Below are 14,737 nucleotides of genomic sequence, written 5' to 3'. Positions count from 1 at the left end.
ACCAAGGAGATGGTGGTGGATTTCCGCAGACGCCACTCCACTGCCCCCTCACCAGTGAACATCCAGGGACGGGACATTGAGAGAGTGGACTCATACAAGTACCTGGGTGTTCATCTGAACCACAAACTGGACTGGACTCATAACACAGACGCACTGTACAGGAAGAGCCAGAGGCTCTACCTCCTGAGGAGACTCAGGTCTTTTGGAGTGACAGGGCCACTCCTGAAGACCTTCTACGACTCTGTGGTGGCATCAGCCCTCCTGTATGGTGTGGCCTGCTGGAGCAGCAGCATCACAGAGAGGGAGAGGAGGAAGCTGGACAGAGTTATCAAGAAGTCCAGCTCCGTCCTGGGCTGTGCTCTGGACTCGGTGCAGGAGGTGGGGGACAGGAGGGTCCTGGCTAGATTCACATCTATGCTGGACCATGAGTGTCACCCCCTGCAGGACACTCTCTCCACTCTGGAGAGCAGCTTCAGTGAGAGACTGATCCACCCTCGATGTGTGAAGGAAAGGTTCCGTAGGTCTTTCCTTCCTGCTGCTGTCAGACTTTATAACAAAAACTGTTAGTACTGAACACTCGCAATACTGACCTAACCATGTGCAATTCTGTCATATGTGCAATTGCTGTTGGAATTCATGTGCAATTACTATGAAATTCATGTGCAATCTATGTGCTGTCGTGACACATATTCATGTGCAATTACTGTCGTGATCACATGCAATGGTATTTTTGTATTTATTTATTCATTTGTCTATGGGAGTTTGTATTTATTTATAGGAGATCTTCTACTGAAAGTGTTTTTCAGACTTCCTATAAGTGATCTGTTCTTCTGTATCTACCTCTGTATCTACCTGCGTTGCACCAATGAAATTTCCCTATGTGGGACAATAAAGGAATATCTTATCTTATCTTATCTTATCTTATTTCACTCTGCTTTACATAGTGTTTAGATGCAAGGACAGAGTCACAAATATCTATTAGGACCACAATGCTGTTCTTTAGTTTGTTCCTGGACACAACTGGCTGAACAGCAATCCTTCTAAGCAGATTAACTCTTGGAAATCGTGGGGCCAACCAGTAAATCGCTGCTAAACAAAAGCCAGTGCAACTATAATGTCATTCATTAGCATGGTGAGGGGATAGGGTTAAGTCTGTATTTGGGATTTAGTTTCATTCAAAAATGAGTCTTTGAAAAGCTTACAGCTATTCCCCAAACACTCTGCTCACATGTTTTACAAGGAAAGGCAAATTCAATTAATCAGTCAGTTGTTTCTAGGCTATGAATACAGGCTTGGATTCAGCCACAGTTTACATTTTAGTTTAGCATTTCTGAAACCCATTCCTATCTAACATACACTACAAAAGAAATATTACACATTTAAATTTGTGCAATCCACTTTGGCAAAATTTAGATGGTGAAGAGTTTAAATAGAGTTAAAACTAAACCAGGTAATAGGTAAATAACTGGAGGCCAACTTTTCAATCCATTATATAAAAAAATAAAAAAGGAAATTTAAACAAATATTCTATAGGGAAAAACAAAAAATAAAGTTGGGTACTCCAGCTTTAAGACAACAATGACAAAGGATCACAACCTCTCTAAATGGGTCAGTACTAACCACAGGTACGATTCAACTCAATACCAAAGCTATCTAATCATCACATACTGTACATACCAGTGACGTCAAATCATGGCATGAACGCTATAGGAAATAAGTGTTACAATGTTTTGAAATACATTCTGAGTCTATTGTTTAACCTCCTGTTGTGTGACTTTACCTGAGACTTTCTCTTCTTACGGCTGAGGCTTCCTGTCCAGTCACTAAAGCGTCTGATCCGGTTCTTGATGGTGTCCTTCTTATAAAAGCCAAACTCTTGCCCACTTAGCTCCTGTTGATGTTTCCTCTCTTGCTCCATCCCTTCACTTAAAGTATGCGCTTTGGGTCTCCGACAAGGCAAAGTGTACGAGGAGTACTGCTTGGATTCAGTACTTTCTTCCTCTAAAGGCACATCTACTGACGTAAAGGATGCTCGCTGTGGCCTCAGGTCCGTTAGCGGGTGCTCTAACTGAGAGGTCAAGACTCTAGATGTAGGAAATGTAACTGCGATGGTGGGTTGCCGGTAAAGATCTGAGATGGTCATGGGAGGTTGCTCAATGAAAGCATTTAGCCGGTGGTGCATAGGGGCGCTGTCTAGTGCCCTATCCGATTGGCAAGGCTGCTCAGCGCCACAAAGTTCTGTTGCTGGCCCCCATGGAGAGTCATACCAGGAGCCGTCCGAGCTAAGAGAACTGCCTTTGCTAGTCCTGGCGGTAGAGGAGGTAGATGCGAGGGGTGGACCACTGTGAATCATATCGGGATCTGCAGAATTGCGAGTAGACGGTGGTTCCAAAGTAGGGGAAAACTTAACGAGTTGTACCGGACCATTTTCATCATCCAGGACAAGTGGGTTCCCTGAAGTGTTGGTAAACTGCACCCTGAGACTTCCATCCTTCTTGATGACCACCCGAGGACTACTCTGATTCTCTTGCCCCTCAACTTCTTCTTCATTTAAGGCACTTTGGTTCATCTCCACCCCGTATGGATTGTCTTCATAGTCGCCGGAGAGATGGCGCTTCCTTATCCCACATGCGGAGGAGCGTTGCCAGCTCGGACTCCCTCTTTTGGTGACGTAGTCGTAGTGGCGGGTGGAGTAAGGCTGTCGGCTTTTAGGGGGAGACAGGCAAAGGCGACCGACACAACGCGCTTTGTAACTAGGGCCCACCGGAGCACTCTTCCACCATGAGTGAGGAGAGATTACGTCGTCTTTGGACACACGGGGTTTCGTGGAGGGTGGTTTGTGCTTTCCAGGGAAGATGGCGCCCTTAGGACCCTGCATGCTGTACTGGCTCTCGGAGTTACCCATGACTTCCTAGAAAATACAGATATCGGTTACCATAAGGGCAAACAACAATATGCAGAGCAAATACAGTAGATACATTTTCATATTGGCTGGAGATATTCACAACAAAGGACAAGTTGTGTACTAAAACCAACTTCTACTACTTTTATTCATCAAAGTTTGAAACAATATATAATCAAGTACTACCAATACGTATAAAACTATTAAAAATGATTCTAATTAGATACACAAAATGAATATACTACTTTTAAAATATTTCATACTGCCAAGTTGTTGCCAACACACAGCCTTAGCTACCATTCTGGAAAATACATCTCTCCACACATACGGCAGTAAAATGAATGATACAGTATGACATAATGCCAGCTCATCAGGAGTGTAAAATTAACCCATTAGTCATAAAGCATAACAAACCACTATTAACTTTAACTGTTCCTCTTTCCGAAGACCAGTAGGTCCACATCTTCCTTATGTTTCTAAAATAGCTACAACATAAATTGTTCCGCAGCATCTGGTCATTATACTATAAGCACTACTCCATCCTGAATGTACTACTTTCTCTCTTTCTTTCCCCAGCAAAACCAAGTGACATGAGCCGGCTTCATGGTTGTTATGTGTGACAAAGCTCAGGACAATGCAAAATCACTTCCAGGCGGCTAACAACACATAGTGGATTAGCAACAGGGATCCATGACCACCACACAAAAACTGACAGTGAGCGGGATAGAGCGAGAACAGCTGCCTGGAGAGACTCTGTACTACTGTGTGGGCCAACACTACGCAATAATACTTCTATGTAACACTCACGCTTTTATGAATTACAGCTACGGGAAGGCTACGAAATACAGCAGTGTTGCAAAAATTGTATATTCAAACAATCATGGCACTAAAAAATGACATTATTTCTAAATTATTTCAGTTAGGGCTTTATTTTTTTTTGTTTTTTTTAATCTTCTCTTTTCAGTAGCCAACACTTTGAGTCTTTCCCCAGCTGAACAGTCATCAACTCATATTAATCAAATTCTATACACATATTTTCCCAGAACTACAGAGCCTACATGTGCATTTTAAATTGTTTTATATATTTCTATCTTTATATCAGTTTATATCACTGACACTGTTCAGTAATTGCGTCATATGGTCCGCAGCCAGTGGCCATGTTTTTAGCCTTCCAAAATAAATAGTGTTATTCTTACATTTCTCATTTTATTCTACCCCGACATAAAGAGCTAAATAATTACAGAAAATAAATGTTAGCAATTGCTGAACTGACTGACTGATGTTGTAAATGGTCAAAAGACTGGACAGTGTCAGGTCACAGAATACACATCACATTGAATCCCTCGCTTGTATCGCTCACCTCAGCTCCTACGTGGACGCCTCTTCTCTCCGCCTCATCGCACAAAATAGTCTTCAGTCGTCCAGCTCATCTGAAACACACAGAACAAGGAGATCCCATCTTAGTGCTGCGTCCAAACCGCTCTGTAATTCTGCAGCCGTAATCACCTCTGAGTTTGATAACAGACGTGCCACTTAAAGAGCACATCTAATCCTCCCCATTTACCAAAGCACAGTGTATGGCAAGTGCAGATTAAGGGTCGGTGGCAGACCCAAACACACATTCAGCGTTTTATACAATAGCCTAAATGTTCTCAAAGATTTCAGGGCAAACTAGGGCGTTATAACAGCCTCTCTTCTTCTCTTACAGAACAGCCGTGTACAGTATACTGGAGCCGCCCTTGTGCAACGTTTCCAACTGCCCTCCTTGAATCATCTCTCCCAACCAAACATTAGTTGCATTTTTTCCACCTTCACCACAAGCAAATGACGAATAGTCTTTTGATCGCAAAACTAGCGACCGTTATTCTGAGCGCCTGGCTGCTTACTCCACAGCTGTTTATTTTTAAACTTTGGAAATACTAGCTCTCTTTTTTTGAACATGCCAAATTCATCTGGCATGCAGGATCCAAAACCAGGACTGGCCCCTGAAGCGGAGGAAGGACATCTGTGCTGAACATAACCATGTACATGGAGTAACTGACACTGTCCAGGAAGTCTTTCAAATAGTGTGCTAAGCATCCCGGCGCATGTACAGTAGGGGTGATCTTACGTTGTGTTCAAAAGCCCTAACCTTTTGGGATTAAGTGATCGGCGGCATTAAGTGTTTATCTCTGTAGATTGGAAGCACCTTGACTCTAGGGTGAGATTAAACAGCACTTGCAGAATAAATGGTTCACAGAAAGGGAATCGAATACGTCAAAGAAAGAGGTGAATAGGGAAACAAGCTGTGTTTTGTCAGGTTAATTACTGAGTAACTTTGCTGGGGGAGGGTCTGCCATCAATGTGTCTCAAAGTGTCTCTATGGAGATGTCATTGCTATGGATTAAATGTTTCACAATATAGCATTAAACTTATCTATAGCTATGGAGACAAGCCAGTGACAAGCAAGTTACAGGTCAGACCCTGCTTACAGTAAGAAAGAATTATTTTATTACTGAGCAATATAAAAACAGATGGATGAGTTGTTAGAGCTAGATGTGTAATGCCATACTGTGGAGCCAAAGCAATGACATCTCCATGGAGACAAGCAGGTGTCAGATCCACCCCCAAAAGTTACATAGTGCACCTTTAAAGAACCAAAATGAGATGAGGAAACGTTAAACTATTTAAAAAGAATAATCTTAAACTGCTCAGAATAATCCAGGATCAACAGTTGACCAAAACACTACATAGTTCGTCCAACCCCAGTTAAATTGAAAAGACTGTAAAAATGTGAATCAGTGCTCCTCGGAGGCAGATCATTTGCTGAGATGACCCCAGAAGCAAGATTAGGTTGTCAGTGAATGGATTTGTGAATTTACGGTCGTTAAGTGTCCCACCCATGACCCCTAACATGCAAAGTGGGATCAGATTTATGAATGAATGTTGCAACGTGAGTGCGTAAATCTATGGTGGAAACTTGGCTGGAGAGATGCAGGCCCTGTAATGAACTTGAACTGTGTCGATGAGCTGATCAGGGGATTAGACCGAACACGTGTCAAGAAGGGAGGACAGGGAACGACCTTACACGGTTTCCAAGACAGATGGTTATGTGTATTATTTTTCCAATTGCAGGAGAGCACTCAGATAAAACAATATCACAAATAAACAAAGCTCTTCAGGGAGGAAACTCAGCAGCTGCACACTACACAAGAAGTCGGCGTAAAGCTTTCTGTCTAAGTTGTCACACTGACTTCTTTCTTTTAGCACTACTACTGGCACTTCTGTCGCCAAAGTTGATTCAGAATATGAAAGGCATAAAGGGAAACGCACAAGCCTCCAAACACACACACACATTCGCCGTCTGCTGCCAGTTGAAACGCTGCATTGTGTGAAGCGATTTGGGGCAAAACAACAAAACAAGTCTTCCTTTAAGCCGTGGCACAAGACCTCCCTCGTCCCTTTTACTTGTCCAAAATGGCTTCCTACAGGCCATCTGCTCCCGGGCCAAAGGACCACGGGCACCCTGGCCCTCCTCTGCACGCCCCCGTGACCTGGCATTCTTCGTGAGACGCCCTCGAGGTCACACCCATGAAAAGCCCAATGTTTAGTCTGGCTCTGTGCGCGTCTTTAAAAAGTCTGGTGGAGGAGAACTTCAAGGAACGGGCCACACCTTGATGCTATAAATACAGGTAGCAGAGGTGTTCACAAAGACTCGTAGAACAGACTAACAGACCGTCTGGTTTTGGAAATGGAAACCCACAACCTCAGGTCTTGTTTGTCACATGACGGGCCTTGAACAGGAAGGTGCACTGCTGCTAATTACAGTATAATAATCTTATTTCACACGGGACTGTCCTAATATTTATTTTAAACGGGAGGTAAAAAAGTCAATTTCTATCTAACATTCAAAAGGTGTTTGGGAGAGTGGGAAGAAGCCAACGCATCTTGTGAAGAGTCCCACGGTAACGCAGGGATGTCCTGCAGCTACAAAGGGAGCGTAGGGATGTCACCATATCAAATGTTTGACTTGAGATTATTGTGAGAAAAAACAGCACAATTTAACAATCATTCAAAATTACCAATGATCAAACAGGGAAAGATTTCATTTTCTTTATTTATTTCTAGATTGTTCCCATTATTCAACACGTTAATATTCTAATTGCTTCTAAAATTGTCTAGATTATTATTTTTTTGTTTATCCAATATATATTCTATTGGGACCTGAATAATTCTGATTATCGATTGGAGGGATAACAACTTTATAATGCACCATCAGTGTTTTTATGACACGATTTGGAATTGCTATTTCACAGAGAATTGTGTCTGTCTATTGTTCATTTCGGAAAAAGCATTATGGCACCCTAAGTTGCAAAACTGACCAATTGAGCATTGAGTTTGATTACACATTCACAGGACAAAAGAGAAATACAGCGAAGGCTCATTTCAAAAGCTCACAGTCTGACAATATCGGAAGTAATAGAACATTCATAAACCTGCAAGCTCAAGCTGTGACATTTTGCACAAACGGACACTATTTATGAATCAAAAAATGACAAACGAGAAGATCAAATAATCAAATGTGCATGAAGTGCCTTGAAGGTTTACACTAGGTGAGTTACTGTGTCGTAAGAGGGAAGTATGAGCTCATTTGTTATTTGTAGGGGCTGTTAACACACAAGCGAGCCGCCTTCCTCCTGTCAAATCACTGCCCATGGGACTGCTCGCTTATCACTTTCCTTTGGCACGCTGACAATAAGCCTCTTAAAGGGAAGGCCCAATTTAAATACAATTCCAAATAATTCACAAGCCACAAGAGCAATTATACTGGTTACTAAAGTCAAGCAAAACAATATTGCTAGAGCCACGAACGGTTAGGATCCATCTCCCACCAAGTATTGTCATATGAACCAGATTTACAGTGTCCCGCGGTTGTTTGCTTATGAGCTAAGCTGTATCTATGAATCACAGTGAAAGCCCGTAATATAGAGTGGCGGATCTAGAAGAAGCCACCACTCATCCATCAAAGTGCTTGTTAAGTGTCTTTTAGACTTTTTCATTATATATTCTCAAAGCTCTGTGTCTGGCTCCAGACCAAAAATGACATGGCAAGCCTTGACTGAAAGATTTAAACACAAATGCCATGGCATTCCACACTGGTGCCAAGAAAATGAAAGTATTTCTAAATAGTTTTAGGCTATGTACACACTTTAGCTTTGAGAACAAACTTATGAATTTGTGAATTTTTATATAATACATTTGTAATCACATTGCGAATTAAATTAACTTTTAAATTAACTTAAAAGTAGTACAAAAAAGTATTAATTGATCTAGGATTAATTCATAATTTAATAATATAATCAAATTATTAGGATTGTCAAAAGTACCAATACTCACAATATCAATCAATACTAAAACAAGTATCGATCCAAAATTTGACCTTTTCTGAACAGTTTTTGAATGGTTTTGTTTTTTTTATTAGAAAACCGGCATCAAGTTTGATGTTTTAATATAGAAACAACACTACATGCAACCTCTTGATGAAAGCATATCTATAATAAATCCACACACAAATTAAAAACAAGTTACTGATCCTTTTTTGGAATGTCCTAAACAAAAATATTACCAGTTGTTTGCTAAGATTCACAAGTCATCCACCCAATGCGATCCCTGTATATCCGAAACAATCCATGATTCATCTCATATTGAGCGCTCCCACAGATGAATGATAACTTTGTTCAGACTTCACAGCGTACATCAATACAGAGTAAGGCTAAAAAGTCTATGTTTGCAGCAACTTCGCAAAAACACCTGTCGATACACTTCACTTCACACCACACTGAATCCTTTATATTCAAGTTGTCAGCTAAGGCAGTAAGCAAAACAAACAAAGCTCCATCTACAACATGCCTTACCTCTGTGGCCCGGGCTTTAATCTCCCGTCTCTTTGTAGAAACACAGATGTCAAAAAGGGAAGAATGTGACGGTGAAGCCTTCTCCTGCGTGAACTCTTAAAGCCACACGCACACTCTCAACTGACTCATGCACACACCCCAGACACTTTTGGAAGACACGTGGAAACTCCCTCCCGGCTTTGTGAGCAGTCTGACGAATCATAGCCCTGCTGCTGGAGGGTAACCCATGGCAACGGGGAGGAAAACGGGTCTCAAAAGAAGACAGCAGAGATGCTTGGAGTGTGTGTTTGGAGTTGTTTTTTATTCCGACTGCTGGCTTTTCCGAGGAAGCAGGGACAAGTTTTCCGTAGCAGTTGCAAAGAGTTTGTAAAAATGCAAAGCTGGCTCAGAGGGAGGTGGAGAAGGAGGGAATGACTGGAGCCCTTGTCTGACCCTAAATACCACAATGACCCCAAGAGGAGGCCAAGGGAGGTGGCAGCACAAGGAGCATGTATGTTAGACAGAACGTGGTGGACCAATGACTAACTGTATGCCAAAGAATGAAGGAAATTTAAGGAGGGAAAAGTTAGCGACAAGGCTAAACTGTTTGGATGTTCTTGAGTCTGGAAAGTAAAAGTAGTCTGTGTGTGTGTGTGTCAGAAAGCGTTTTGCGTGACGAAGACTTAGTCCAGAAGCAGAAGACCGCTGTCGTCTCTTAAACACATGCATGCATTCATTTGTCTACACGTCGCATAACTGTGGTCGCCAACTCAAACTGGACCCATTCACAAAGCCACAGCACCGCTCCACGCTGCGCTGAAGGAGCGGAATGTGACCAAATACAGGGACTCATTTACTACGCTTATGTATCTGCAGCACTTTACTGGATTTTACATTAGTTGGAGTAACCCACCACTCATTGAATCCAATATTGAGTGTAAAGACTGTCTAACAAGATCTTCCAAATTATTTTCAGTCAATCATAAAATCATTTTATACACTGTACATACATAGTATTGTCTTGTCTTTAAATAAATACTTGTTATGTTAAATGCTATACGAGTTAACCAGTATGAAGACTAGAAGAGTGCCAAAATATCGAAATATTGTGATATTAAATTTGGTGATAAAGTATTGATATTGTGGGCTGCTGTATCGATATATCGCCATGAGTCATTTTTTGTTTAATTTCTCGAGTTATTTTGTGACCGCACTACAATTTTGTGTCTTGTTTAAAGAAAGGAAACTTGTTTACGCTAAACATTTGACATTTTGACTGTTCTGATGATTAAAATGGGTGTATTTCATTTTGAGTTTGTGCAGTTTGCAGTTTAACAAAGAAAATGTTGCTAAATTACTGCAACTCCCTCCTCACTGGCATCTCCTCCCATTCCCTCCACAGACTCCAAATGGTCCAAAACTCCGCTGCCCGCCTCCTCACCCACACCCGGTCCCGTGATCACATCACCCCCGTTCTCCGCTCTCTCCACTGGCTCCCCATCAAGCAGCGCATAAACTTTAAAATACTCCTCCTCACATTCAAAGCTCTTCACCACCCTGCCCCCCCTACCTGTCTGACCTCCTCATCCCCCACCGCCCCACCCGAGCTCTCCGATCCTCCTCCTCTCTCACCCTGACTGCACCAACATCCCGACTCAAAACTTTTGGCGACAGAGCATTCTCCCGAACAGCACCCCGACTCTGTAACTCCCTCCCCCAACCTGTCCGCCACTCTCCCTCACTCACAACATTCAAATCCCGCCTAAAAACATACCTCTTCACCCAAGCCTATGACCTCCCCCTCCCCTAGCCTCCTCTACCCCATTGCCTACTCTTCTACCCCCTGTTACATCCCCATCTTTTTCTCTCTACTTCTTCTGTCTTGTTTACATTTTATCTGTATATTAATGTGTATTGTACGTGCTGTCCCCCCCTGTCTGTAATTACCCCCCCTTTTTTATATATGTTCAGCGTCTTTGGGTCACTGAAAAGCGCTATATAAATAAAAGTTATTATTATTATTATTATTATTAAATTGTATTGGGTTCTTTAAAAAATAGTGATATATTGTAGAATATCATCAATTATCGCATGTATCGCAAAATCTGGATATTATCGTATCGTGAGCCGTGTATCGTGTACCGCATCAAACCGTGAGGGACCCTGTGATTTCCCAGTCCTAATGTGGACAGCTGAATCGTGCCAGGTTGCCTCTTAAGACCTCTGCTTGGGACTTTTTTAATCCCATGTGTGCGATGGAACTTATCACATCGCGGGTGCAAAGAGGAAAACATGACATCTACCATTCCAATACCCCCATCTTCACAAATGTGATCCCGAACGCGCTCTCTCAATGTCACGGAGCTAAGAGCAGCTGTGGAATAGTCCTCCATCAACCCCCTGCTTGACATCGGACGCAGCAGCATCGAAGACACAATATTAGGTCTAAACAACATTGTTAACAGCACAATGGTCCCCGGGGACAAGTCTGGCCCGCTCTCAAAGCCCTTTGTTAAACTCTGGATGGTGGTAGCTAAAAGGTTAGTCAACAGTGCGCAAGGAAGAAAAGGGGAAAGAGGCGACAAGAGAGAAAACTATAGGGAGCTGAAGAGTCGGCACTGTTGCATATTCATCCACAGAGCAGGTGCTGCGGCTGATGCCAGTCATCCACTGATCCGAGCCTTAATTAGGATCAATTAAGAACAAAATTGGATCTCATGCGCCAAAACCAATTCAACAGCATTATTATATATTAGGGTTTTGGGGATATATACAAGTCCGGGGGCAATAGCATCTGAGAGAAGATTGAAATATGAACCAGCAAAACTAATACGAGAGTAAAATGTGATGAAAAGGTCTAGACTTTATGCATTATAAGACAGGATAGTTGTTTGCAGAAGAAGTTATGTTAGTTAAATATTTGCAGTGTCCATTCAAATTGCAATTTGCTCTATATCTTGCAACCGAGGGTCGTATGGTGAATTTAATATCATAAAAAAGCACTGGTATGTTGAAATATTAAGTGGAAAACACACACACAACCAAACTGCCAACCATTTTACTGACCTCTAGTGGCTGGAACTAGTATATCAATCACACGTGATGGATTACAAATTGGATCGCAAAACAGCGCCACTCCACTTACTCAAATTATTTCTTTCTTCGTCCATTAAACATCACAGCCATCACACAAAAGGTGCAGAAGAGAGTGTTGCAGTGCAGTGAGGGTTTATCTGCGGATTGGCCTCGGGCTCAGTCTAACACAGTGTTGATACAGAGCTCTCAGATGACCCGATGGCCTTTCTGTAACACACGGCAACAAAGGCATCCAGACAAAGCCAGCATCTGTCACAGAGATGTACGCTCAACAGGTAACAGGTAGGATTAACTAACACACAGTACAACAGCGCGATCGTAATCACACACATGCTGCACATCAGTCAAATATGTTACTGAGCAGTTGATGCTGTTGCAACACTGTCTGTGGTAACAATATAACAATAAAACCAAATGCATTTATGTTTTTTTTGTGTTTTCCCCCAGTCATTAATCCAATTAAAGCTATATTTCATACTTAAATGTCCATATAAAAAGTACACACAACCATTTCAAAGATTTATTGCACAGTCTAGTCATCTTATCGCCTTGGTGTAATTAAAAAGACGTCGTTGTGCATGCTCATGAGCTCTTAATTTGTCTCAGCAAACTTTTCAAAAAAAGAAATTCATGCGAAACATTTCAAAAGCCATCCGTCTTGATCATAAACGTGACAAATGATGATAAGAGAGCGTGAAAGTACTGTGTTTCATTTTGTTGTATGAAAAAGGATCACTCATGCACACTGGGGACCGCACTGCTCTCATCAACCACGGCGGAATCAAAATATCTTCTGGCCAAAGCAACACTAATTACTCCTAATTGCTCATTCCTTGCGCTAAAAAAGTATCTGGGGGAAATTCTTGGGTAACGAAGGAAATGGGGGTCGCAGTCTGGTGGAATTTACTTAAGCCTGGATGTTTTAACTAAGGTCAAGGGTCACTTCTTTTGTCTGGCGCTTATCCTCATGCTCCTCCCTGAAAACTCCAACGTCTAAAACTTGTCTCCAGTTGGGACACTCTAAGATATCCCACCCACCAGATGTTGTCTGCCTTCTTCTGTTACCTGCAGTGAAATCTCTATTTTCAGCTTTTGTAGCCCAGCTGTTTTTTTTTTGACAAATTGTATCTAGTGACGTTCATGACAAACAGGACATTTGGAGTTTACTATAATGTTACAGGCGCCCTACAGTAAGAGGAAATGTGGCTTTTGTTTGAAGCACAACAGGACTATTCTTTGGAACTGTCAGATTATCCCCAAGGGGTGCTGGGGGTCTTCCTGTTGCTCTGCGGCTGTAGATTTACATGGCTCAGAGTTAAAGAGGAAAAACAACTGGCGGATACAAGCCTGGGAAGAGATGGGCCAAACAGCTGGGCGCGTGCAGGTGCATATGTGCTCCATGCATCACTATTTAACCATTATTCATGACTATTCAGACTAAACAACAGTGAAATCTTCATTTTCCTTCATTTCCATTGTCTAACATGTTACTGTTCCTCGAATTTGTGGCCGGCTTTTTGAAATGTAACTTTATGAAGACAAAATTAAATGTGACAAAAACCTTAATTTTGCTTCTAAAATTGTCACGATTATTATTTTTGGGTTCTTACGATTATATTGTGACCTGATCACGATTATCCAAGAACCTAATAATCGTGACATCCCTGTGATTATGACATAGATCTATTGCATTACTTTAAAATATATTCTCTTCTTAATTGTGCCATAATGTGCCATCATTTATAGATTGATTGTAAATAGACTTTTTACAGACCTGTACGTAGAGTAATATCATGCATTTTAATACAATTCTATTCCCCGGCATATGCCACATGTTAGAGTATGAGGCTGAGAACTTTTACACAGACTGAGTTGGAATGGGCAACACAACATCTGTGCTGAACAAATTATTACAACAATATATGAGAAGTTTCACCTGCTCATAAGCACTGAGCTCATAAAAAAAAAAAAAAATCCTGATTGAAATTAAAATTGTATCAAACACAGATGCATCAACAGTGAATTTGAAACATCAGTTTAAGAAACGCAAAACAAAAGTACTGTATACTAGACACATTTGTAGTATTTGTTGTGCAATTTGCTTTATAAACATGCAAAATATAACCTCTTTTGTTCAAAATAAAATGTACTTTATTTCAGATTTTACCTATTCACACACACACAAGAACATGCCTGGGCGCAGCAGTAAAAGTAACGACCAACACACTTTGCATGAGGCTCACGTGAAAGACCCAGGTCAGATAAGAAAGGCTGCAGGGTGAGCACACACCTGCCCTGCCTAGGAAGTCACTACAGGCTGTAAAACATACTGCTTCCCCTGGTCACAGAATGCTCCCATTATCTCCAGAGATAAGGCAGACAAGAGCGCCTTTGAGGGACAAACAGGGGACAAAGGTGTGTGAGGTGTGGAGGCAAGATCAATAAAGAAGAACAAAAGAAGAGTGTGAAAGTTTTAACCCAACTTCTCGAGAAACTTGTTCATTCATTGTCATAATTCCGTGCATGCATTTCATTCCACTTAGTTGAAAAGTGCATTATGTCCTTTCCATTCTGCAAGTTCATATGTCATAAAAGACAAGGTGCAAACTCTGTGGTGATTAATAGTCCCGCTCACTCATTACCGTCCAGGCCCAACGCCCACTGCAGCAGTCAGGTGAGGCGGACACACTCCAGCCTCCCGGAGGTGATCCATCAGCCATCATTGACCATCACCACAGTATCAGTCACAGAGAAGCAGAGGTCACCGCAGCTCACGGGGACAAAACAATGAGGTTGAGGGGGATTTGGGGAGCTCTGACACACGCACGCACTGTAATTCAATAGAGAAGACGAACGCGTGGCTTCA

General features: G+C 41.9%; 2 protein-coding genes across 2 annotated transcripts in view; both read right to left on the bottom strand.

Moving 5' to 3' along the window:
* Positions 1 to 2,907, bottom strand: part of LOC140370945 (rho guanine nucleotide exchange factor TIAM2-like) — a 52,302-nt gene extending 49,395 nt beyond the window's left edge. Inside the window, exon 1 of the mRNA XM_072458229.1 lies at positions 1,781 to 2,907. Coding sequence (XP_072314330.1) covers positions 1,781 to 2,905 — 1,125 coding nt within the window. The 5' untranslated portion in view covers positions 2,906 to 2,907. The remainder of the gene's footprint in view (positions 1 to 1,780) is intronic.
* Positions 2,908 to 4,259: 1,352 nt separating this feature from the next.
* Positions 4,260 to 14,737, bottom strand: part of tiam2a (TIAM Rac1 associated GEF 2a) — a 74,433-nt gene continuing 63,955 nt past the window's right edge. The window contains exon 21 of the mRNA XM_072457922.1: positions 4,260 to 4,332. The gene's annotated coding sequence lies outside the window, so the exon portion shown is untranslated. The remainder of the gene's footprint in view (positions 4,333 to 14,737) is intronic.

This window comes from Eucyclogobius newberryi, unplaced genomic scaffold, assembly GCF_026437365.1.
Source record: "Eucyclogobius newberryi isolate DKJ021-1_F unplaced genomic scaffold, fEucNew1.0.hap1 SCAF_21, whole genome shotgun sequence".
In the NCBI taxonomy this organism is placed as follows: Eukaryota; Metazoa; Chordata; class Actinopteri; order Gobiiformes; family Gobiidae; genus Eucyclogobius; species Eucyclogobius newberryi.
Note: the sequence above shows the minus strand (reverse complement) of the source record. Positions and strands in the feature narration are given on the sequence as shown.